We start from the raw sequence: 25,163 nt of genomic DNA on the forward strand, positions 1-25,163 counted from the left end.
CCAAATAAAGAACAGAAGGAAAAGCCTAGGATTTCAGGATGGAGTTCAATTAGGAAAGCCTGTGAGAGTCAGATACTATTTCTCAAATCTTTGCCCTTGCTATTTGTGACGGTTGGCAGCAGCACCAGAGCTGTCAAATCATCTTTTGAAGCCCAAGGAACCGCCAGCCAGGTGGGATTCCTGAGGGAGGGGCTTTAGAATGGAGCAGCGTATGGCAGTTAAGCGGCCTTTCTGTAAGCTCAGAGAGTCAGATAGGGCTGGAAAGAGCCAGAGCTAGAGAGAGGGCTCAGAGAAGCCAGGAGATAGCGACGGGCAAGGCGAGAGAGAGGCTCTCTAGGGAGACAGTGTCTGTTCTGGGACTGGTGGGGTTCCGGGGAGGTACAGGGTAGAAAAGAAGCGCTGTCTATAGGTGATAGACAATCCAGTTGTGGATACCTCAGTCAAACTTTTTGTTTAACTATCTGTCCATAGGTGTAGAATGTCTATCAGTGGGTGAAGCGGTCATAAAACCTTACATCAAATTATTATATACTCTGTAGCCAAGTCTTGATCTTGTTACATACACCATTACGTGTGAAAAGCCCTATTTTGGCAGAGAAAAACCTTTAAGCTGCTTGTACATAAACTTCACTCTGTGTCCAGTGAGTTATACTTTCTCCCAATGCAGCCCTCAGCTATACTACTAAGGAACTGTCAGGACATAAACCTAAGCAAGAGGAGCTTGATGGTGGTTGCAGAATCTTGATAAAGGGGAGAAGAGATAAGAACATCATTTTCAGTAAAATGGGTCCACAAAGTCATCAAGTTATTAACCTCTCTAGTTTTGGGCATAGACCACCCCACCTGCCACTAGCAGTATCCCAGAGTAACAGTCAGGGTACGGTTCATCACACGATTATCTACCAAAACTGACACGCAAGATATATGCATCTCTCATGCTTGTTCATTAGAAATTAGAATGACTCACAAATTAATTTTACTGATCAAATACTGCAAAATCTTGAGATTCTGAATCATGACTGATGAATCTTATAAAAATTGTTTCAGAATAGCAAGAGCTACATGTCTTATCAACTTTGAAACAACCTTGCACCTCTGCTGGAGCTAACAGGATCAAACAATATTAAAATAATGAGGGAATAATGAAGTGAGCCACCCTTTATAAAAGCAGTGGGCAGGATCCAGACTAAGTTAGTCATGACTAAGAACTGTTACGAGGGGGTGCTGTTGCGCCCCCTTGGGGATATTTTAGGCTACAGCTATAAGGCAGGCAGATTCCCAGAAAGTCACAACCGCAGGCTTAAAATCTGAATAGAAATGTATTTTATTGAACACAAAGTGCAAATTGAATAAAACAGAACATGCAGGGCATTACACAGAACATGTAAGATGGTTCACGTATCTGGGCGCTAATACAGGAGGACCTCATTATTCGTGGGTCCAGCACCTGCAGTTCTGCATATCCGTGGTTAGCACCCAACCTTGGTATATGCAGGAAAAACCCAGGGAGGCGGATGGTTAAACCTGCATATGTGCAGGTTGGGGGTGACTGGAAACTACCTCGGAGATCATTTCCAGCCACTATTTTATTTTTGGGAGCCATATTATGGCTCATTTTAACAAAAACGGGGGAAACACAGCTATTTTTGGTTGATTTTTGCCATGGTGGAGAATATGGTAGGGCACTTTGGAAGATTATTCTTTGGGGGGGCACTTATTTTCAGAAATTTTGGGGCAGTCTGGGAACCAACCAACCCCCCCTTCCATAGCCCTCATTATCCATTATTTGTGGATTCACTATCCCCCACCCCCGCCCCGACAGAACACAACGCCTGTGAATAACAGGATTCTCTTGTACTTGACTTCTGACATCCTGGCTATTAAAATGTATGTGCTATACTGAAGACTGGGGAAAGGGAAGAGGGTGGAGGATGTGAAGGGCAAGGTGGATAGAGAGAGACCTGAACAAGATCAGGCAAGAGAGAAGGCAGGGTCAATGAAAAGCTCCTGAGAGACAGCAGAGGGAAGAGAAAGACAGACCCAATGAATTCAGGTAAAGAAAGTGAACTGGGGTCAGTCCAAAGTACTGAAGGGAAAGTGGAGCGAAGGAAGGAAGGAAGGAAGGAAGGAAGGAAGGAAGGAAGGAAGGAAGGAAGGAAGGAAGGAAGGAAGGAAGGGGAAAGCCTGAATGAGTCTAGGAAGAGAAAGCAAATTCGGGTCAGTCCAGAGGACTGGAGAAGGAACAGAGGACAGACCATGACAGATCTGAATGAGTTTGGGGGAGAAGAGAAAACTGAGTCAGCCCAGAGAACTGGAGAAGGAAGTGGGGCAAAGATCGAAAGACACTCGAACAAGTCTGGGAAGAGAAAGTAGGTTGAGGCCATCCAGAGATCTGGGGAAGGCAGCAAAATGAAGAAACAAGTTCAGGTAAAACTGTTAGGAAAGAGCGATTTGAATTGGCTTCACTGGATGATGGCACAGCTACGGCTCAGCTTCCTAGCCAGGGAGCAAACTTCAGGGCAGGGCTATGTAAACGAAGGCTTAACTGTTCCAACCCGGGATGTGAAATTGGAAGAGATGACTGCTAATTAAGCAGACACCTTTAAAAGTAGTGATTCTCTTATATTTAACAAGGGGAGAGCAACTGGCCCTATCCAGCCCCAGCACAGCATCCTCCCAGTGGCTGTTGCTGGTATCTGCCTTGTGTTTCTTTTTAGATTGTGAGCCCTTTGGGGACAGGGGACCATCTCATCTGTGTATTATTTATTTTGCTATGTAAACCACTTTGAGAACTTTGGTTGAAGAGCGGTATATAAATATCTGCAGATATAGTAATAATTTCTGCTCAGCCCCAACAATCCTACTTTAAAAACAAAACAAACAAAAAAAAAAACCCAGTACATTTTCAACTATCAAAGATGAAGAGTTGAGTCTGAAGCCTTGTGCACAATTTTTTGACTTACACCTGTCTGTTCAGGTTCCCAGCAATAAGGGCCTAGGACATTCTCATAACATTACTGTTGCTCTTATTGACCAATATTTTGAATTTCAACTATCCATTGCACTCTAACAATTCTAGCAGAGAAGTACCCAAAATAAAACCTCCAGTCCTATGCAAATATGATGAAGCTGCATTATTTGCTTTATAATTATGAAGCAATTATAATTATAGAAATAATTAAAATTATAATTATTTGGTTTATAATTATACTATTGCTTTATTATAATTTGGCAAGGTTTTTGTTTTGTTCGTTCAGAACTTACTCCAGAGTTCCCAACTATTCGGCAAAATAGACCAAATATTATTCTTGCCCTTGGGCCAGAAATGGTCAATACGAAACAATACCTGAACTATCAGAGGAACTAGCTCCTTTCTTCTGTTGCACTGGTTTAGTAGTACCCTTTGCTGCAAAAGATCCGGCAGAGCGCTTGATCAGCACCTTCTTGTCTTCTTCAGAGCTGGAATCTGGGCAAGGAATATACATTCCCCATGAGCACTAACATGTTGAATGTCACCTCAGAGGCTAGCTCTATAGTAATTATATGTGCTTAAAGGCAGAATATACTGTACAGCTATGACTATAAACAGAAATTCTAACTGAATTTTCATGAATACAGAGAGGAAATGAGCAAGCACCAGAAAGCAAAATAAGTAGCTACCACAGCGCAGAGCCTGATGGCACAAAAATCGCTTAATGAGCTACTCATCAGCTGTCTTGGAGCAAGTGGCAATTGTATTTGAGTAAAGAGAGTGGCAAATACATGGTACACTCGCCCTTCATCTCCTTTATCTTAAAAAGGAAGCTTTAAGGCTACAAAAGGAGGAAGCCAGTCTGCACGTGTCACCTGCCAGGTAGAGCTGTGTCCCTCTGGGTTCAAGGAAGATGGCGGCAGGGAATGAGTCCCAATGCTCATCTTCCTGTGAGAGAAAAGACAAGCACAAAAATCTCTGCCTCTACTTTCCCTAACTCTAAGGCAGAGATTCTCAATGTGTGGGTCCCCAGATGTAATTGGACTTCAACTCCCATAATTTCCAACCAAAGGCCACTGGGGCTGGGGATTATGGGAGTTGAAGTCCAATAACATCTGGGGACCCACACGTTGAGAAACCCTGCTCTAAGGAGTGTCTGTGAGGGGCAACATGAAAGACAAATGCAGTTACCCTTACATAAGTTATCTGCAAGAAGCACTACATTATACCATGCAGTCCACTCCCGATGACAGCCTAAGCAGGGAGAATGGAAAAGAGGTAATGTGGCCATGATGCCATTTTATCTTCTTTGCTTCAGGGATATGCCTTATTGGCACAGAAGTATGTATGTCTGTGTAGGATAGGAACATGGCAAAAAATTGAAACTGCAAGTGAATACAAGGATAATAAAAATAAGCAGTAAAACACTTATCTGAATATTAGTAATTTCTCAATTTAGACTTAAAGACTAAAAAAAGCTTCCCTAAATACAGTCCACATAGTATGTTAGAAAAGTGTTCCACATAATGGGATGCCTGGTTCATTCCACAACAAGCAGTTCAGATAAGAATTAGTCTACCTAATTTCCATGCAGCCACCATTTGGGATTGGGGTACATGATGTCATTACAAACTAGGCCATTCAGGTTTGATGTTAAATTTATTTCAACTTGGAGCATTTACTAAAATAATAGTATCAAGCTACACTATTTGCTTACTTGCCAGATGGCATTCCTTTTCCCATGAATTCTGCACCAATTGAATACATAAAGAGCAAACAGTGGGTAATCTCTCCAGTGGAAAATACCCCTGTACCTCTCATGGAATCCTTAAGACCAAATGTTCTCCTCAGTAAAGGTTACATAATGACTAGGGATAGATTGGGGATTCTCTTGGAGTACCGTCCACACCACTGCCCAACTGACTCCCTAACTGAGCTGATGGAGCTGGACGCGGAGTTGGTGTTGGAGTCTCCTAGACCTTTGGTGCTGGGGGACTTCAATATCCACTTTGGGGCTGGCTTGTCAGGAGTTCATAGCGGCCATGACAACTATGGGCCTATCCCAATTAGTTTCTGAACCAACTCATGTTACCGGCCACACACTTGATTTGGTCTTTTGTTCAGATCAGGATGTGTTCCGTAGGTAGGGGATCTGGTAGTTTCCCACTGTCATGGACGGACCACTACCTGGTTAAGGTTGGTTTCACAGCTGCAATCTACCCCGGCAGGGGTGGTGAACCTATTAGGATGGTCCGTCCAAAAAAGGCTGCTGGACCCAGTAGGCCTTTTGAGGCCTTGGAGGACTTTGATGTTGATGTGGCCGGTGATTCTGTCGATGCCCTGGTGGGAACCTGGAATAGGGAACTCATCAGGGCAGTAGACATGATTGCTCCTAAGTGTCCCTTCTGACCTGTTTCAAAAATGGCCCCTTAGTATACTGAGGAGTTGCAGGGAACATAAGAACATAGGAAGCTGCCATATACTAAGTCAGACCATAGGTCCATCTCACTCAGTATTGTCTACACAGACTGGCAGCGGCTTCTCCAAGGTTGCAGGCAGGAATCTCTCTCAGCCCTATCTTGGAGAAGCCAGGGAAGGAACGTGGAGCCTAGATGCTCTTCTCAGAGCGGCTCTATCCCCTAAGGGGAATATCTTACAGTGCTCGCACTTCTAGTCTCCCTTTCGTATGCAACCAGGGCAGATCCTGCTTAGCTTAAGGGGACAAGTCATGCTTGCTACCACAAGACCAGCTCTCTTCCAGGGGCTGAAGCAGTTGGGTAGGCAACTAGAGCGCAAGTGGAGGAGAACTTGGTTCGAATTTGACAGGATGCAGCATGTGACCTATTTGAAGACTTATGCGATGGTGGTGCATGCAGCGAAAAACAGATTCTGGTCTATGAGCATTGCGACTGCTGGTTCACTCTCAGCAGAGCTATCCCAGGTTGTGAGGAGTTTAGTTTCTGCTCCTTCTACTTCAAATCAGTCCCCGGGGTTGTTCTGCTGTGATGCTTTTAATGAGTTCTTTGCAAACAAGATCTTCTGTATTCAGGCCAACTTGGACTCCACTATTTCTGCAAGGTCTATGGAGAAGGTATCCAGCGATCCCTCTTGCAGTATTAGATTGGATCAGTTTCAATCTGTGACTCCAGAGGATGTGGACAAGCTGCTTGGGCGGTGCAGCCTACCACCTGTTCTCTGGATCCTTGCCCAACTTGGCTGCTTCTATCTAGCAAGGAGATTGTTGGAGAAGACCTAATTAATATCATAAATGCATCGCTGAGGGAGGGCAGGGTGCCTCCTTGTCTGAAGGAGGCAATGGTTAGACCACTCCTTAAGAAGCCTTCCCTGGACCTCTTAGCGATGGATAGTTACAGGCCAATCTCCAATCTCCCTTGATTGGGCAAGGTGATTGAGAGGGTGATGGTTGACCAGCTCCAGGCAGTCTTGGAGGAAAATGATTATCTAGACCCATTTCAAACTGGCTTTAGAGCTGGCTATGGGGTTGAGACAGCCTTGGTCGGCCTGATGGATGACCTTTACCAAGGAACCAACAGAGGGAGTGTGACTCTGCTGGTTCTTCTGGATCTCTCGGCAGCATTCGATACCATCAACCATGGTATCCTTCTGGATTGCCTGGGGGAGTTGGGGATAGGGGGCACTGCTTTGCAGTGGCTCCGCTCCTATCTCTCGGGTAGATTCCAGATGGTGGAGTTTGGTGACAGTTGCTCCTCAAAACACGAACTGTTATACGGAGTCCCTAAGGCTCCATTCTCTCACCAATGCTTTTCAGTATCTACATGAAACTGCTGAGTGAGGTCATCAGGAGATTTGGTGCTGGATATTACCAGTATGCTGACGAAACCCAAATCTACTTCTCCTTTTCATCTTCACGAAATGGCACTCATTCTCTAAATGCCTGCCTATAGGCAGTAATAGGCTGGATGAGATAACAAATTGAAGCTGAATCCAAGCAAGATTGAGGGGGGCTCAGAATCTGAGGGGTGAGTTAGATCTTCCTGTGCTGGATGGGATTACTCCCCTCCAGAAGGAGCAGGTGCGCAGCTTGGGAGTACTCCTGGACCCAGGCCTCAGCCTGGTATCTCAGGTGGAGGCCATGGCCAGGAGTGCTTTCTATCAGCTTCGGCTGATTCGACAGCTGCACCCATTCCTTGAAGAAGATGACCTCAAAACAGTGATGCTTCAGTTGGTAACCTCCCGGCTTGACTACTGCAATGTGCTCTATGTGGGGCTGCCTTTGTAAGTCTTTTGGAAACTTGAGTTAGTTCAAAATGCGGCAGCCAGATTGGTCTCTGGGACAACCTGGAGAGACCATATTATGCCTGTCTTGAAACAGTTACACTGGCTGCCAATATGTTTCTGGGCAAAATACAAAGTGCTGGTTATTACCTTTAAAGACCTGAACGGCTTAGGTCTGAGTTATCTTAGAGAGTGCCTTCTTCTGCATGATCCCCACTGCACATTAAGGTCATCTGAGGAGGTCCGTCTCCAGTTACCACTGGTTCATCTGACAGTGTCTCAGAGGCAGGCCTTCTCTGTAGCTAAACCTGGGCTGTGGAATGCACTCTTGGCAGAAATCTGTAATTTGAGTTCATTATTGGCCTTCAGGAGAGCCCTTAAAACCTATCTGTTTGGCCTGGCCTTCCAGGGTTTTTAAACTACTGTAAACTGTTTTAAATTGTTGCCCTGGTTTTCCAGGGTTTTTAGCTGTTTGAATGTTTAAATTGGTTTTATTCTATTTTTATAGTTTTGATTTTCATTGTTAATTGGTTTTAATTGTTTTTATCCTGTTGTAAACTGCCCTGAGCCATTTTGGAAGGGCGGTATATAAATCGAATGAATGAATGAATGAATAATAGGAATCCAGGGAACTTGCTTGTGCCTGAGATACTCACCCGATTCAGTCTCTGAACTAGTATCTTCTTTTTGAGTAGAAACAGCAGCGGATTTGGAGGCAGGTAGTTGTTTAGCCACAGGTCCTACAGTAAAATTAAAAGAGAGAGAGAAAAGTAAAATAACAATGCTCTTACCACACTTTCTTTCCAAGAGACAATTAGAAGCTAATATCAATCTGAGATCAGGAGGCTTCCTACACATTGACACCAAGTAGTCTAATTCTGAGAAAGCAGGAAATTTGCGAATAAGCTTAGCAAACACTAACAGAGAACAGAGTATTTATACATGTGAATGGTGTATGTGTATAAAAGCATTTTATAAGTGTTAGAACTCAAAAGAGATTTATTTTAAATGTTGTCAAAGATATTGGTAAGCATCCAGACTAGTCATGGTGAAGCATCATAGCAATCAGTGAGACAAGTATGTAATGAGCAACTAAAGTCACATTAATTTCAATGAGTCTCAGTAATGACTAGCTTAGTCTGGATGCTGCCCAGTATGGTTTGCCCTCCCACTTTGAAAACCATGTGTGCAATCTGTGCTAATATACAGTCATTTTAATAATAATCATTTTCATAATGTTTTAGAACATTAAGAACCTTAAAAAAAATATGCAACAGTCTATTTTATTAATCAGCAAATTTTACATTAAGCAAGCAGTGTTTCTTAGATTGTACTTTAATGAGGGAGATTGCAAGTAACAACATATTAATAAGAACTTTTAAGAATTTGTTGTTGGGTGACATCCAGACTTTTGGTGCACTACTGGCAGAAGCTCCTTTTGTTAACAGCCTTCCTCAATTTGGTCAGATACTGGGCAGCTGCCCCATAGGTGGATGGCAGGCTTCTGTGGGCGGGGCTTTTCCAAGTCTTGGCCCATAAGAAGAGAGGGCAGAGCTAGTGGGGCAACTAGGAGGTACTTTGAAGGTAAAGGAGATGCTGGGAAGTGTGTGTGTGTTTCATCTCTCCCCCTTTTCCTTTTGGGTGGGAAGGTTTGGCTGCAGGCTTGGCTTTGTGTGAGGCTCCCTCTCCCACCCCTTTCCTCCTTGGCTGATCTGCCTTCCTTAATTTGCACAGATACTGGGCAGCTGGGTCAGCTCTGCCTCACAGATGGGAGGCAGGCTCTTGTGGGCAGGGCTTTTCCAACTCTTGGCCCTTAAAGGGGGAAAGCAGCAACAGGGGCACAGCCTCTGGCACAGCTTACTTGCAGGCGGCTGCCAAAGCTGGCTTTTGAGGTGGGCCTGAGGCCTATTTATTTTCTTGGACCCTTTCCCTATAGTGCCAGCCTCTCTTTTATTGCCTGGCTATTTACAGCTATGTGTCAGGGTTCTGGTATAGGTGGAGGAATAGGGGCACTTCTGGGGGTTCTGGAGCAGCTTTTACAGTAGTGGTGGGGAAAAGAAGATTTGGTGTTAGCAGGTCAGCATGCCATTACAGGGGAAGGCAGACCAGAAATGTAATAGAGGTTTCCCCTTCCAGCTGTCCTGTCAGCTCTCAGGCTTCAGTGAGTAGTTCCAATCACCCTCAGAACGACCTTGCTCCTCTGCAATGCCAGGTTGGTTCAAAATAAAACCACAATAATCCATGATTTGATCATGGACGAGGGAGTCAACTTGGCTTGTATAACTGAGACCTAGCTGGGGGAAGCTAGTGGCCCAGTATGGGCTGAGTTCCTCCCTACTGGGTACTCAGTGGTGCAGCAGGTATGGGGAAGGGGGTGGGGCGTGTGCCGAGTGGCTGTGATCCATCAGAGTACTATCTCCCTTACCAGAATCCCTGTGAGACAATTGGACCATGTTTATTATGTGAATAATAAATAGGGGTGTGCACTGGACCACGGAGCTGCGGTCCGGCACTGGGGTGGGGGGTTCCATTAAGGGCGGGGGGGCTTTACTCACCCCTCCCGCGCTTTGCAGCTTTGGCGCCATAATTCTTTAAAAAAAAAAAAAAAGCGGCTGCAGAATCGCTCTCCGCCCGCTCCTATGGCTCCGGGGCTCCTTCTTGTTTTAAAAATCGGGCGGCAGGATACTTCCCTGCTGCCCCCTCAGCCCCCTCAAGCCATTTTGCTTCTTTAAATCTTGCCCGGACCGAGTCCGACCACGCTCGGGCGGGCTGCAGCAAGATGTCCGCCCGCCTGCCCGCCCCCTTCCCTGCCGTCTGCGAAGTGCAGGAAGCCTTCTGCGCATAGAAGGCTTCCTGCACTTCGCAGACGGCAGGGAAGGGGGCGGGCGGGCGGAAGGACATCTCGCTGCCGCCCGCCCGAGCGTGGTCGGACTCGGTCCGGGCGAGATTTAAAGAAGCGAAATGGCTTGAGGGGGCTGAGGGGGCAGCAGGGAAGTATCCTGCCGCCCGATTTTTAAAACAAGAAGGAGCCCCGGAGCCATAGGAGCGGGCGGAGAGCGATTCTGCAGCCGCTTTTTTTTTTAAAAAAAAATTATGGCGCCAAAGCTGCAAAGCGCGGGAGGGGTGAGTAAAGCCCCCCCCACCCTTAATGGGACCCCCCACCCTAACCCTCCCGAACCAAAACCACCCCGTCCGGACCGGTTAGGAGGCCAGTAGAATGGCCTCTGAACCAGTCCGTGCACACTACTACTAATAAATATAAGTAAATAAGTATAGTGGTTAGAGTGCTGGACTAGGAACAGGGAGACCCGAGTTCAAATCCCCATTCAGCCCTGAAACTAGCAAAGACTGCCTGAAAATGAGCTCTGGAGAGCTGGCCGAAGTTGTTTTGGGGGGGCTGCCTGGGAGTGGATGCGAGGGGGGTGACCCCCTTACTAACTGCTGGTCCAGGAAACAGCACAAGAATAATGTGCCGGTCCATGACTCCAAAAGCGTTGAGAAGCACTGGCCTAGATTATATCATAAATGCCTCACTGAGGAAGGGCAGGATGCCTCCATGTTTGAAGGAGACTATTGTAAGACCTTTGCTTAAGCAGCCTGCCCTGCTCTCAGTGATGGGTAATAGAGCAGTTTCCAACCTCCCTTGGGTGGTAGCCTGATCAACTCCAGATTTGGAGCAGGGTGCTATCAATATGCTGATGACACACAAATCTATTTCTCCACGACATCATGCTCAGGAAATGGCACAGCCCCCCTAAATGTCTGCCTACAGGCAGTAATGGACTGGATGAGGGATAATAAATTGAAGCTGAATCCAAGCAAGATGGAGGTACTCTCTCATTTTTATGGACAAAAAAGTTATCAAGCCATAACACTGAATCCAGGGAGAGGAAATGTAAAAGAAATATTTCACAGTCCAACTTTATTCAAAATTGGATTGTATAAAGAGAATCTGTTTCTCACATTGGAAACAATATGGATAACTAGTCACTAGGATTCATAACTCCTTCTTCTCATACACACCTGTTTTCTTTTTGGCAACCTGCTCCTTTTTGCCATCACTCTTCTTCTTGCCAGTCTTTACAGCAACATCTTGTGCTTTTCTTTTCTTTGACTCTATGGCCAAAGGGGGTGGCACAGCACTGTACTTTCCTGTACAGATACAGATGAGATCAAGAACAAAGTATAACCACCAAGCTCACACAAAAAGCAAAAAACATGCATGGTTAGTCATATTACCAATAAAACCATGCATATATTATGCTTTCTCTGTACACTTTCTTTATAATTTAGCTCTTAAAAAGCTAAGATAAGTTGTGAAGCATTTGGGGTTTTGTTTTTAAAAGTAGTATTGCATTTTACATGTAGCAAAGATTTCATAATGGATTCTACAGCACAGCCTTTTTCTAATGCATTGAAGAAGTGAATATTCAGCATCAGGAAATTACATTCACATTCTGTGCTGAGAATAATCAGATCAAAACAAAATGAAAATCGCCTTTTTCTTTTAAATTCAAAAATGATGCTTCAAACCTAAATCATAGTAAAATTGAAAGATGGACTGCTACTACTGAGTATGTGCACTTGCATTCATTGACTTAATTAACTGAACATGAACAACTATTTGTCTTTTCTACAACCTCTGATCTCTCAGAATTCTTATGCATACTTTTCCTATATAGATGAACTAATTTGCTTAGTAGCAAGTCAATTTTAGCAACTAATATATTAAAACTACAACAATTGTGCTTTTCCTTAAGTGTGCAATATAATTGTCATAAAACAGAGTTTCTCAGAAACAAATTTCTATATATGCCCCTCATCAGTAACTCACCAGCCTTGGACTTTGAAGTTTGTTTTTTATCTTCTGAACTGTCAGAAGAATCCTCGCTGCTACTACTGCTGCTGCTTTGGTGCTTGCTCGGAGCTTTGCTTTTATTCAGGGACAGCTGAGCAGATTTGGACACTGGAGTTTTCTTAGGAGAATTCTTATTAAAGGGGGAAAAATGTCCACTCTTATTAAAGGGGGGAAATGCCCTATCAGCACCCATTCATTATAAGTGAAACGTTTAAAGTCTGATCACCATTCAAAGCTACTCATTCCTGTCCAACCATGCATTGGACAGGAAAGTATCAAATACAAAGTATCAAGCCAGGGACATGGAGTGCTATTAAAGTTCCACCACTGACATGTATTCCAGAGGGGTAGCTGTGTTAATCTGTTTCAGGAAACAGAGTTGTGTGACTCCTTAAAAGACATTGGATATCATCCAGATTAGTTTTGTGCTAGCATAAATGCTGTCGTGCAAGCATAAAGTCATGGACATTGGACAAAGAAACTCACCACTAGCACCACCTCTCAAACAAGCCCACATATGTGCAAATAGGAAACTCCTTGAGAAATATACATTCAGGTAGTTTCTCTCCAGCTAGCAATAGTGCAACTTTGTGGAGCACCACAACCACAAAATGCCCTTCCAAAGGTATTACTGTGGATGCTATCTGAAGACAATTATTGTGGCACACACTTTTGTGGACCAGAGCCCACTTTTTCAGATGCCTCATGAAAAATTGTATTAAATTTCAAAAATGTAAAGAAACAAATTTTTTACTTAAAGGGTCTGTTAAAAGGGCCAGCAAAGCAAAAACACACACACACACACACACACACACCACAAAACAAAAAAAAACAGCTGCAGGTATAATACAGAGAAAGTTCCCACTCCACCCTCACCCCTGAAAAAAAGTAAAGGTTTCGTAAAAATTGAAATATCCAATTTTCTTAGTGCCTTTTACAGATCTAAAGTCACTTTTTTTCTTTGGGAACATAAAATTTATTATGTATAACCTGCTTTGCACAATAACATTGATAGTGTTTGGTATATTACATTGAAATATCGTTTATTCAAACAGTAAATACAAACTGAATTTACTTTTAAGTGTTATTAATTTTTGTTCCAAAGAACTACAAGCTGCTAAACTCCTAGGAATCCAGCATCTCTCTGTTTTTGCCAGTGTATGAGAAGCAGCCAAAAATCAAAACAAAAAACTATTATAGAAGAAACATTATAGTAAAGAAACAGAGTAAAATAAAGAACACTATTATGGATTTTGTCTGCTCTAGTATCAAATACAGAAAGTGTTCATTTTCAGAAAAAGAGAAGATGGGGGGAGGGAGACTAAGACTTCTTGAATACAATTTTTCACCACATGAAACTTGATCTTATCAGTCTCATTTCCTGAGCTCTCACTATCAGCAGTGTCTCACACACCCACAAGTAGCTGTACATCTAAGAGAGATGCAAGCTTGCTGGTTCTGCGGCACTTACCAGACCATGGGTGCTTCTGACAAAGATGGAAGAGGTTCTATGAGAACAACGCTTTGTGTCGTTGCAATTCCACCCGACTCTCATTCCCAATGGTATTTGGTACAGCAGCAACGACACACGGTATCATTGGCATGGAGCCTCTTCTACCATGGACTGGTAAGTGCTGCGGAACCAGCTAGCTTACACCCATCCTGGGTGCACAGCTCACTGTGTGGTCTGTGGGCCACTTTCTGCTTCTTCTGATCCTTAATTTTTATCATTTTCATGGACTTCTGAAAATTGCCTGAACTGAGACAAACTTCTCTACTGTTTCATGTTTGCTCATTTCTTGATCTGGCTCAGGCATTTCCAAACCTAGACCAATTTCTTTCACACACTGCAGAAGATGGAGGAATGTGAATCAAGCAAGATGCTTGGGAAAGCAAAGGCCAAAACACCCTTTGTTACACATTTTATGCCCCCCTCAATTTTTCTGGTTTTCTAGGCCTTCCCATCTCTAATCACAGTACTAAAGTATTTTAAAGTGCCACAGCTCACCTTTTATTATAATGGCATTCCATTTCAATAGGACAATTGAGAAAAAGAAAAATGCATTCCTTACAGACTTGTGAAACCAGCATAGCTCTGAACAAAAAAAGAACCCAAACCAACCAACTGAATGGTAAGCACACAGATACAGCTGTAGCTACCACAAAATACCTATTGCTTACCTTGACAGGTGCACCCTTTTCTCTGTCAGAATCCTCACTGCTGCTGCTGCTTCCGCTGCTACTGCTACTACTTTCTGCCTTGCCATTGGTAAGTCTGGGTACCACTTTGGCAACTTTTGCTGCCAATTGTGATAAAACAAAGAATATTCCATGCACAAAAACAGCAGACAATCAAAACCATAAAATCTAGCTATAAGAAAGAAAGAAAGAGGAAAGGTGTGTGTCTGTGCACCCTCACACCGCAGGAATTTACTGCCCTTTTCCCAAATGTAACTTCCTGTACTGTACAGTGGGTCCAATGGTACTTAGTAATGTGCCCGGACCGATCCGGAGGCCATTCTACAGGCCTCCAGACCGGTCCGGACCTGGGCGGTTCGGATTTGGGTGGTTCGGGGTGGGGGGTCCCCTTAAGGGCGCGGGAGGGTTTACTTACCCCTCCCGCCGCTTTCCCCCCTCCGGTGCCCGTATTTCATGGATTAATTGTTCTATTTCCTCGAGCACCCCTTCACCGGCGCTCTGCTGCAGCGATTGTTTTAGTAATGGGGTGGCAGGATACCTCCCTGCCGCCCCTTCCTCCGCTTGGCGTCATGGCATAAAGTGCAAAAAGGCTTTAAGAAGCCTTGTGTGTGTGCGCACGCACGTACTTTCTTAAGTAAACGGAGTGGCAGGATATCTTCCTGCCGCCCCTTCTTCCATTTCGCTTTGCTGCAAAGTGCAGCAAAGCGGGAGAAGGAGCAGCAGGAAGATATCCTGCCGCTCTGTTTACTTAAGTACATGCGCGCACACACAAAAGGCTTCTTAAAGCCTTTTTGCATTTTATGCCATGACGCCAAGCGGAGGAAGGGGCGGCAGGGAAGTATCCTGCCACCCCATTACTAAAACAATCGCTGCAGCAGAGCGCCGGTGAAGGGGCGCTCGAGGAAATAGTAAGTACAATTATTCCATGAAATACGGGCACCAGAGGGGGGAAAGCGGCGGGAGGGGTAAGTAAACCCTCCCGCACCCTTAAGGGGACCCCCTACCCCAGTGCCGGACCGCAGCTCCGCGGTTCCATGCACACCCCTAATGGAACTCTCCAATAGCATAAAGAAGCCCAAATTAGTGTGTGCCACATTTACTGCTTTCTGCAAGATTAATTCACTTTAAATGGAATCTCTACAGCACTATATATGATTCAGGAGCTGGTCTCAGACTGTCTGAAAAACAATGAGGTTCAGAGCCCTTAAGCAAGAGGGAGGATTATATTCTGCACACATGTCTTTAAATTCAACTTCATATTTTTATTTAGATGTATGGCTGAAAAGCTTTTTGAGACCCATTCCAAGCCTTTTGCACAGGACAAGCAATTAAATGAAAGTTTTCTTCTTTCCCAAGTGCTGTGAGCCACAATACCTTTCCTAGTACAGCCTGAAAAAGGAGTGCTTTATTAGAGAGAGCTGGGGGGGGGGGGATGAGAAGAAAGCCAATGATCTACTTCCTTACTCTAGAGTAGGGGTAGCCATCTTCCTCAGCCAAGGCTTTATACAAGCTTCTTGCCACATGTTTGCTCAACTCATTAACAAAATTATCTCAAAGAATTTGTTTAAGAAGTTGTTTGCTAACCTTCCTGCTTATGCCATGTGTAATGCAGGATAAGTACCTGATTTAGAAGATACTTGTACTCCCTTTTTGACTCCCGCTGGCTTTGGTGGCTTCTTCTTTGAAGCTCCTTCATCTTCTGAGCTACTGGAATCTGAACTAGAACTGCTAGCCTTCTTTTGGGGCTTTGTTTTCAGGGTAGCTGTCTTCACTTGGAGTGCTGCTCCCTTCTAATAAGAGGTGTAAACAACACAAACCATATAGCTACATTTATGCTAGTTATCTTTTATGTAATGACTACAGTCCTGTATGAACTAGAACCTTGCTTGGCCTTACCTGCACAACCTGGGGTACAGCCTTGTTTGACCTCCCAAAATGCTTAGAGCCAGTATTCCACTCTGATTCTTTCCCAACAGCCATTCATTCTACATTTTGTCAGGATACACAGATGCTATCCTTACAGCACAAAAGCACATGAACCCACCTCCCAGCTGCTCTGTGTTTATTTACTGGCATCTTCCAGAATAGGTAGTAAATTTCCCAAATCCAGAACGTGAGCTAGCCCACTTTCAGCAGACGCCAGAGAGCTTCAGGAATAATCACAGTGTTTTCATTTAGCATCCATAGTTGATATTCTCAAGTTATGACCTTTAATCTCAAATACAGTATGTAATATATCCTAAACCAGTGATTTTCAAACTTCAGCTAAGGAATCCATGTCTGCCAAGGAACTTCTGCACACCTGCAAGGGGATCCATTGCAGAGAATACTGGGATGGATTCTAGAGTGCATGTTTAGTTCACGGGCAAGGCTTGCTAGACCCTTTCATTGCTCCATATGAAGTGAGAGGGCAGCCTAAATCACTCCATACTCTTCTGCCCTGGGGCACTGCAGAGGACAAACAACAGAAATGGGCAAACTCTCTTACATAAAAATTTGTCTACCATTACCAGTTTTTTTTATTGCGTGTTCCCTGGAATGAAATTTGAAATCTACTTTCAAACTTCACTAAAGGAAGAATATGCAGCATAACACTAACAACCAAGATGTCTCTGTGCATTGAGCTCTGCTGCTTTCTATGTCTGAACGGCTTTCCATTGCCTCCTTTAACTAAATCCTCAAAGCCCCACTTCATTATCCAATTATTTCCAGAACCAGACTAACTTCTCCTTTCCTGCTCTTACATGAGCATATAATCAACTGCAAACTCATTCCCACGACTCATGTGCCTTAGCTTCTCCTTCCCACAATATCTATTGTCCTGACATCCATGGGAACAAAGGAGGCTGCCTCATACCGAGTCAGACCATTGGTCCATCTAGCTCAGTATTGTCTACACAGACTGGCAGCAGCTTCTCCAGGGTTGTAGGCAGGAGTCTCTCTCAGCCCTATCTTGGAGATGCCAGGGAGGAAACTTGGAACTTCCTGCATGCAAACATGTAGATGCTCTCTCCAGAGTGGCCCCAACCCCTGAAGGGAATATCTTATGGTGCTCACACGTGTCTCCCATTCACATGCAAACCAGGGTGGCCCCTGCATAGCAAAGGGGACAATTCATGCTTGCTATCACAAGACCAGCTCTCCTCCAAAACTACCTGCTCCACTATTTTAATTTTGGATGGACCGTACTCTATAAATACCTGAGCACAAATATAACAAATGCTGAAAGTCACAGCAGTAGGTCTTTGCTCTTGCACTACTTTTTGTCCTGGGGGAAAAACCATCACAATTTATTTCTTCATTAAGGCCAGGCAAAGCGTACAGCAGAACATCCCACAGACTATTCAAGAGGTTCTTTCAGTTCGACTTTCCAGACGATCTCTAGGGAGTAGCACTTGGGAAAAGTGAGGGTAATGCACCAACCTTTGCTGGCTTCTTTTTTTCTTCTTCAGAGTCTGAAGAGTCACTAGAGTCCTCACTGCTGCTCTCTGCCTTTGCTGGCACTTTGGGAACAGAGGCTGGCTTAGTGACTAGATGTGGGGAGGGAAAGAGCAGATACTGAGACATACTTATCCAAAAATCAAGCATCATTTTCTTATCTCGTTGGTAGACCATGACGGACAGCAGTCAACCAATTTTTTAAAACTGGTTTGAAATTGTAGATTAAACCCAAATAACTAGTGCAAAATTAAAGCCTTCGTCTCAGAGGCAGCACATGTAAGGGAAAGAAAATGCTGAGTCATCCCTGCTGGGCTGCCTGGGTGGGCTTCTCATAAAACCTTTCTATATTTCCAGTAGATTTAAAATGCTGCCACCAAGCACCCTAAAGCTTGCAGAGAACCAGACCAGTGGATTGGGTGCTTTAATCCAAGGCCCCTCTGTAACTGGGTATTGGACAAATACAAAAACCTTCCACGTGTATGCCTACACGAGATGAGAAAAACTGCTGAGTACTTGAGGACACTTTTGCACCAAAGAAATCCCCTTTTCTGCCCCCCTCCTTTTCCTGAGTTAAACCAACTCTGAGACGCTTATAAAAAGAACAGAACAAAAAACAGTTTTATTCCATTACTACAGACTGCTTCTGTCTGAGGCTTTTAGCTTTAGATACATTAAAAAATACTTAGTAGGTTACAAAAATAGGTTGTCTTAGGCTTCAGTTTTAGGTTGCATTTAGGCACACTTAGATGTTTACAGAGTCTTTTGCAACGCCCTAGGTGGGTTGGGTGTAGGCTAGTGTTTCTTATTTTAATTACGTTGCAGGTAAACAATACAAGAACAGTATCAGGGATATACAAAGCACACATACAAAAAAATATAAGTTTCTAACGCAAAGTCTGAATAAACAAACTTTTTCCTAAATTAATCTTCCCAAAGCCAAAGCCCAGACTTCCTTTCCTTGAATTCACCAAACTAATGTTGAGAATCAAGTCCCTGCCGTTCTAGCTTCCTACAGCTGCAGTCATCCTGTTGCAGCAAACTCCATTGCCACATGCCCCCTGGCTCCTCCAGCAAATAACTTCCTTTCTTGTTCCCAGAACTCCCAGCAACAGCTCTCTAGGTCCCCTTCCGCCCAAGTGGACTGACTGGGCGATCTCTGTAGGTCACCAGCCTGTCAGTCAAGACAAGGGTTCACTTCTGGTTAACTCTTTAGAAGGAGGGGAGACTGGTCACTACAACTAGTTTCTCTCCTGTAATATGATTATTTGAACCCAGAAGGTGGCACTTCTTTCCTAGTGCAAGACCTACACTTATATATTTTAGCACTCACAGAAACTATTAAGTTTACAATGGTCTGCACTAAAGAGGAATTTATGGCTTCTTAATCAACTACCTGCCTCCTAGCAAAATCAAGATATAAAATGAGAGATTAAAGAAGAAAACCATTTTTACTTAACAGATTTATATCCTCTCTTTCTGCCATTTAGGTCCTCTTGTTTGAATGAAGCTGATTAGTCTCAGCAGAGGCAGGTTTAAACATTTTGGATTTGTTTTTCTCGTGTTTTAATTGATTTCTGCAAGCCATCTTGGGAGGCTTGCAACTTTTTCAGGGCTAAAAGACAGGATATAAACCAATGTCTTGCTTCCAAGTCAAGCACAAAGGAACACACTCTCCCAACCCACAGCTGATGTCTGATTCTGGCTCTCTCAGTGGTGAGGGAAAGAACAGACACTTTCTGAAAACACCGAGAATATATTCCAAGAGAGGAACAGATAATGTCTGGGTTTGACAGAGGTGGCTTGATGGCTGTTAGAATCCTTGCAGGCTGGGTGGGCTTGATGAAGCTGTCTTCACTAATGTCAGTGACAATTATGGCTCTCTCAGCTTTGTCAGTGGGGCAAGAAGTACATCCTCCCCAGAAACACCAGCTTTTGAGAACTGGAGGCAAACAATGGAGAAGACTGTAGCCTTCATGGACTGTTTCTAGGTTTCCTGGAGGTTATCTGGTTAGCCACCACTGGAAATGAAACAATAGACCAGACAGACTTTTGGTCTGATGCGACAGGGCTCTTCTTATGTGGATGTAACAGTAGGACTACTTACAAGCTTGTGAAAGCAGCAGGGGTCATCTGAGTCATGTTTGCCATCTCTAATCTGCACCAGAAACAAGCTAGCAAGCCTCACCTTGTTTTTTGGCTGGGGGCTTCTCATCTTCACTGGAGCTCTCCGAACTGGATGAAGATTCTTCCTTTGCCTTCTTTGCAGGAGGGCCATTGGGAAAAGCTTGTCGTTTTTTGGCTTCAGGTGATCTGAGGAGAAATTTTAGGGTCATTATTCTGTATTACTCTGTGGGCAGGATTTTCTGTTACTTCAATAGGAGAAGAAAAGGTGTATGCCCATTTCAGATATCTATTCAGCCTTTATAGATACAGATCCTTCCCTCTATTAACTGTACATTGGAGAAGTCGTTTCATCTTGAATGGCAATGAGGCACCCAAGCAGAAAAATAGCAAACAGGCAGTTAGGAATACAGGACCAGGTGGAGCCGATAGATCGCCCCCTTCCTCCTTTGCTTTTGGTACATGACTGAAATCAGACCAGCAGCCTTTCCCAGTTATCTCTTCTGAAAGGAGGAGGAACCTACTGGGAAACTGGCTGTTTGTAGCAACAAGCATGAGGAAAGGAGAGGTGTTAGGCAGACACTATTGTCGGTGCTTCAAGGTGTAGAGATCCACTGTCCAACACATGTGAACTGCCAACTCCTTAAAACATACTGCTTTGGGCTTCACAAAGATCCCTCCTTCTCCCCCTCCCCCCTCTCTAATGACAGCTGAGGAGAAAGAAGTGGGGGCAGAAAAGGAGGGAACTTTGCAGAAGCATTTTGTTCTTTGGGGCTCAGCAGTTCATGTGTGGTGCTTCTCTGTATCTTCCATGTGGGGGCTAATGATAATATAGAAGGCAAGTTTTGGAAGATCTCCCTCATTCCCTTTGCTCAGCCAGGCATAGTCAACACTTGCAAGCAAGCAAGGAATAGGGATGTATGAACTGGATCAACCTTGAGCTGGTTTGCCATCGAAATGGGCATGGTTTGGCTCTAGCTGAATCTCACCCTCCTCTAGCCGGCTTGAGGGCCAGTTCAGGGGTCCTAACATTTAAAAAATTACAAGGGGGGAATAAGGCGTGCTGCTGCAGTGGGGTCTCCCCCCGCCTGCCAGCCAGTGTTCCCTCTAAGGCGTGCGCATGTGTGTGTGTTCACAAGTTTTTTCATGTCTGCTCAGTAAATTTTAGATCCCGCTCAGGCTAAATCAGGAAGGCCCCATTCTAAATGCATGTGTGCACACACTACCTGTATACTGCCAGATTTTATAAGCCATGTCAGGCAATGATCAAGAGGGTAGGTGGTAGGCCACACCATTCCAAGCAACTTGTCCACATTCTCAGGGGTCATGAACTCAGGGGTGTTTTAACCATGGAACAGTTCCTACTCCACTAATGTGTGAGGAAGAAGTTTAAACAAGTTGTTCTAGTAATAATTAATTAGCCTACTTTTCTTTCACTGTCTCTACATCTGGACTAAATTTGGTGCAAATCGAGGTCCACAAGTTAGATCTCTTGCGCATCAAAAGTTTTATGGTTCCGCCACCTTGAATCAAGGTGGATGACATCATCACAAACTACACCACACCACTGAGGTGTCCTTGTGTGTCACTACAACTGTACCTAATTTGGTTTAAATTGGTTAGACAGTCCACAAATTAGCCCGCTTGCACCTCAGATGTTCACATGGCTGCCATCTTGGAGTGGATGACATCACACACCACACGGACATCCCTATGTAACCCTACATCTGTAGCAAATTTGGTTCAAATCGGTTAGGCAATTCACAAGTTAGCCCACTTGCACCTCCGCCATCTTGGATCGAGGAGAATGACATCATCCCAAACTATGCCGCTGAGGTGTCCTTACAGTTGTACACGATTAGGTTCATTTTGGTCCATGTGTTGCAAAGTTGATAGGTTTGGGGGACACACGGATGGACAGACACATGCACAGAATGCCAGGTGATCTCATAAGCCTACTGGAAAGCAGGCTAAACACATATGTAGTTTCATGGTGAAGTTATATGAAGGGAAGGCACAATTATCTCCAAACAGAGCATCAACAACTATCGGAGTAGGGGCTTCAATTCCTGCATTTTTGTAACTTTCTGCCACAAAACAAGCTGTTTATAGCACCCTTCACTTGTTTTAAAAACTTTTTTCTTACAGTTATTAAAAATCAATGTGTTGGCCTATTACCTTCAAATTCAATGCACATAGTGCTCTCATGTACTACCACCATGTGAAATTCTAAAGCTTTCTGACAAACTATCCAGAATTGTTATCAAATTTTGTTTCTTATTGATCTCTATGGGGGAGAATCTGATCTGTTAGAATTCCCAACTGAAAATATGACATGATCCAACTATATAATGGTACATACACATACACACACACACACACACACACACACACACACTAGCCGACCCACAAAGAGCATCTGTGCGCTCTTTGGGGCCGGCTGTTCCCCCCCCCGCATCCTGTCCCACTCTCTCTTTCCCTCTTCCTCCTGCCCCTCCCCTCTTTCCCCGTCCCCCCCTCTCGACACAGTGACAGGCTGCCCCTTCATTGGCCAGACCAGGCAGCGGTGGCTGCCGCCTCCTCATCCGGCAGCTGAGCGGCCAGCTGAGGCGCTGCTGCCGCCCCCGCCCCCCCATCGCCTCCTCCTTGCTCGGGACGGCCTGGCCAGGCCACCCCACCGCTGCCTCCCAGCGGCCAGCTGAGGCTGCCTCCTTCTCCTTTACCGGGACGGCCAGGCTAGGCCGCCCCACCGCTTTCGCCTCCCAGCGGCCAGCTGGCCGTCTCCTCCTCCCCACCCAGGACGGCCTGGCCAGGCCAGACCATCCCACTGCCACCTCCTCTGGCCTTTTTGCGCCGGCCCGCAACCGCGATTTTTTGTTTCCCCTGAACTCTCGCAGCTCGCCCATGCCGGCATGCATATATACACACACACACACACACACACACACACACACACACACACACGCCAATTCCAATTCCAACAATTTTTATGTTGAATCAAATCATATCAGAGCTGATCTGACTTTTTTTTCTCATGCACAGGCCTAGTATATAGTACCTTATTGTAAAAGAGCTTAGAGTCTATCAATGACTTGTTGGGAAGGAAAGGAATCCAATTTCAACAATTGTCCTATTGTTACATACAGACCAATCCCATTCATATCTACTCAGAGGTAAGCCCTGTTGAGTTTGATGGGGCTTATTCCCAGGAAAGTGTATACAGCATAGACTAGCAGCCTTGCTATACACAATAGCCAGGATCTCGATTTAGTCCTACTCAGAGTAGACCCATTGAAATAATGGTATTTAAGTGTGTCCTGAGCCAATGAATTCCCATTACTTTAGTCAGTCTACTCTGATTAAGACTAAGCCAGGATCCCAATTAATTCAACATTGGTGTTAAAACCTTTTTCTCCTCTTTTTTGGTATGTAAAAGAAAAGGCCAAAATATTCACCAGAAATCATATGGTCATGTTTTGTAGCTTGTGAAAATACCTTTCCAATGACACCTTACAAAACAAAACTGGCCAAATAGTAACTGAGATAATGAGGTTTAATATGCATGTGATGGTAGCCATCTCGATGATGTCATGACAGCCAGGTGCCACACTTGCAAGTGTAACACCATGGTAATTCTTCCTCTAGATAGCATTTCAAGTCAAACAAAATCACCTGTATAAAATTTCTCACAAACTTTGCCATGGAACAGGTTTTTCCACACTATGCTCCCAGACTAACATGTGTGTGGGCTATCTGTAGCTTTCATTCTGGTACATATAATTTCAGGATCTAGAGAAGCACCTCATTAACCATACATTAAGGACCAGCATCACGGCCATGTGCCTATGAATGTCAACACAGTAGGAGAATCACACGTGCCAGTACCCTTGAATGTAATTCTTCAACACAAACTGCAATATTTCCACTTCATGTAATTTCAGATACAAGGATGGCCCTGCACCTTTAAAAATGAGACAGTGAAGACATCCTGAAGTACACACACATGTTCCAGCATATGCTTAGACTCAGAGCTGGAAGACTCCACAAGACCATCAAGTCTCAACCATTCTGTTGCTCTAAGGCAAAACGCCTACACTTCAGCCCCTCCACCCCATTCCCAAAATGAACAAAATGCAAGTTTTCCACCACAGGGTGCCTGCAGAGCTCAAGATGGCTACACACAACTTCAGCCCTCCAGCTGTTGGATTACAACTCTCTTAGCCCGAGCCACAGTGATCTCCAAAATATTTGGAGATCGAGACACATTTCTGACTCAAGTAGCATTTGAAACCTTACATAAGCACTGCAAGTCTCAGCCATCTGTCTCTTCCAGTATTCTGATAACTGTGTCATCATTCATTGGGTTACTTTGCTTTGTTCTGCTGTTTCAGCATTATGATTTTTGTGTTATTAACCATTGGGATATTGTACACTGTATAATTACTCCTCACATGTATATATTCTCTTACCATTGATATTATAATATACTTTATTAGGTACTTCTCTTTTTTGTGTTTCGTAACTGCATTTGGTGTTACCCTTCCCATTTTCCAACTTTTCCAGTACTACCTGGAGATGCCAGAGACAGAACCTGGGATCTTCTGCATGCAAAGCAGAAGCTCTACCTCTGAGCTACAGGTCTACCCGCAAGAAAGCTTAGGGCAGAAACTAGATATTTGGAGGTGAACATGGGATTAGACAGTCTGTGTTTGTTGCCAATGTGTTTGTCTACCCTGAGCCATTTTTGGAAGGACAGTATATATCAATCAATCAAATAAATAAGTTAGTGCAAGGGTGAAGAGGCAAGCAAGAGGCAAGGTGATTAACTTCTTTCTGCATGCCACATTTTCTCTATAATCCTCACCAGAGCTATTTTATCTCAAACTCCAAAAACAGGTTTTCTGAGTCAAGTAAAATAAATCTGCTCTGTGGAGAAGTAGACCCCCGTCTCCCACTAGCTACTTCTCACCTACATACACTCTCCATCACACTCATCCTACATGAGTACATGTCAACTTTGCATTTGGCAGCAAAAAAATACCATATTGGAAGCTACGGGGTTAAGAACCTTGAACTTGGCATTTGCTGCTTTATGAAATCAAGTAGCATAATGATCTATCCCGTTATCCAAAAGCATTGTCCACTTGGTAAGGGAGGTTTCAAAACTTTTAAACTGCTTTAAAGAATGATTAAATTGGAGAATTCCAACAGTTGGAATTAACATTACTATCTTCTGCACAGACTTCTAAGATTCTTGACAAAGCTCAAGTAATCAAAAGTACTTTGGAACAAACAGGCAGAGCTTTCCTTCAAGAG

The 25,163-nt window shown here is 44.2% G+C and overlaps 1 protein-coding gene and 1 long non-coding RNA gene across 4 annotated transcripts in view; one reads left to right on the forward strand and one right to left on the reverse strand.

The window, feature by feature from the left end:
- The window catches only part of NOLC1 (nucleolar and coiled-body phosphoprotein 1), a 35,271-nt gene that overhangs the window by 6,005 nt on the left and 4,103 nt on the right, over positions 1-25,163 (reverse strand). For 2 of the 3 annotated variants that reach the window (XM_053305761.1, XM_053305760.1), the window contains exons 3-10: positions 19,912-20,036; positions 17,709-17,815; positions 15,907-16,075; positions 14,268-14,386; positions 12,063-12,216; positions 11,252-11,380; positions 7,885-7,968; positions 3,347-3,466 (exon numbers count right to left, since the gene is read on the reverse strand). In XM_053305761.1, the coding sequence (XP_053161736.1) occupies positions 3,347-3,466; positions 7,885-7,968; positions 11,252-11,380; positions 12,063-12,216; positions 14,268-14,386; positions 15,907-16,075; positions 17,709-17,815; positions 19,912-20,036 (1,007 nt within the window). The remainder of the gene's footprint in view (positions 1-3,346; positions 3,467-7,884; positions 7,969-11,251; positions 11,381-12,062; positions 12,217-14,267; positions 14,387-15,906; positions 16,076-17,708; positions 17,816-19,911; positions 20,037-25,163) is intronic. The other variant, XM_053305762.1, reaches the window with a different exon arrangement.
- LOC128349456 (uncharacterized) lies at positions 229-24,346 on the forward strand. Its single transcript, XR_008318816.1, has 2 exons — positions 229-2,427; positions 23,789-24,346. It is a non-coding gene; the product is annotated as an uncharacterized LOC128349456 (long non-coding RNA).

This window comes from Hemicordylus capensis, chromosome 3, assembly GCF_027244095.1.
Source record: "Hemicordylus capensis ecotype Gifberg chromosome 3, rHemCap1.1.pri, whole genome shotgun sequence".
NCBI lineage: Eukaryota > Metazoa > Chordata > Lepidosauria > Squamata > Cordylidae > Hemicordylus > Hemicordylus capensis.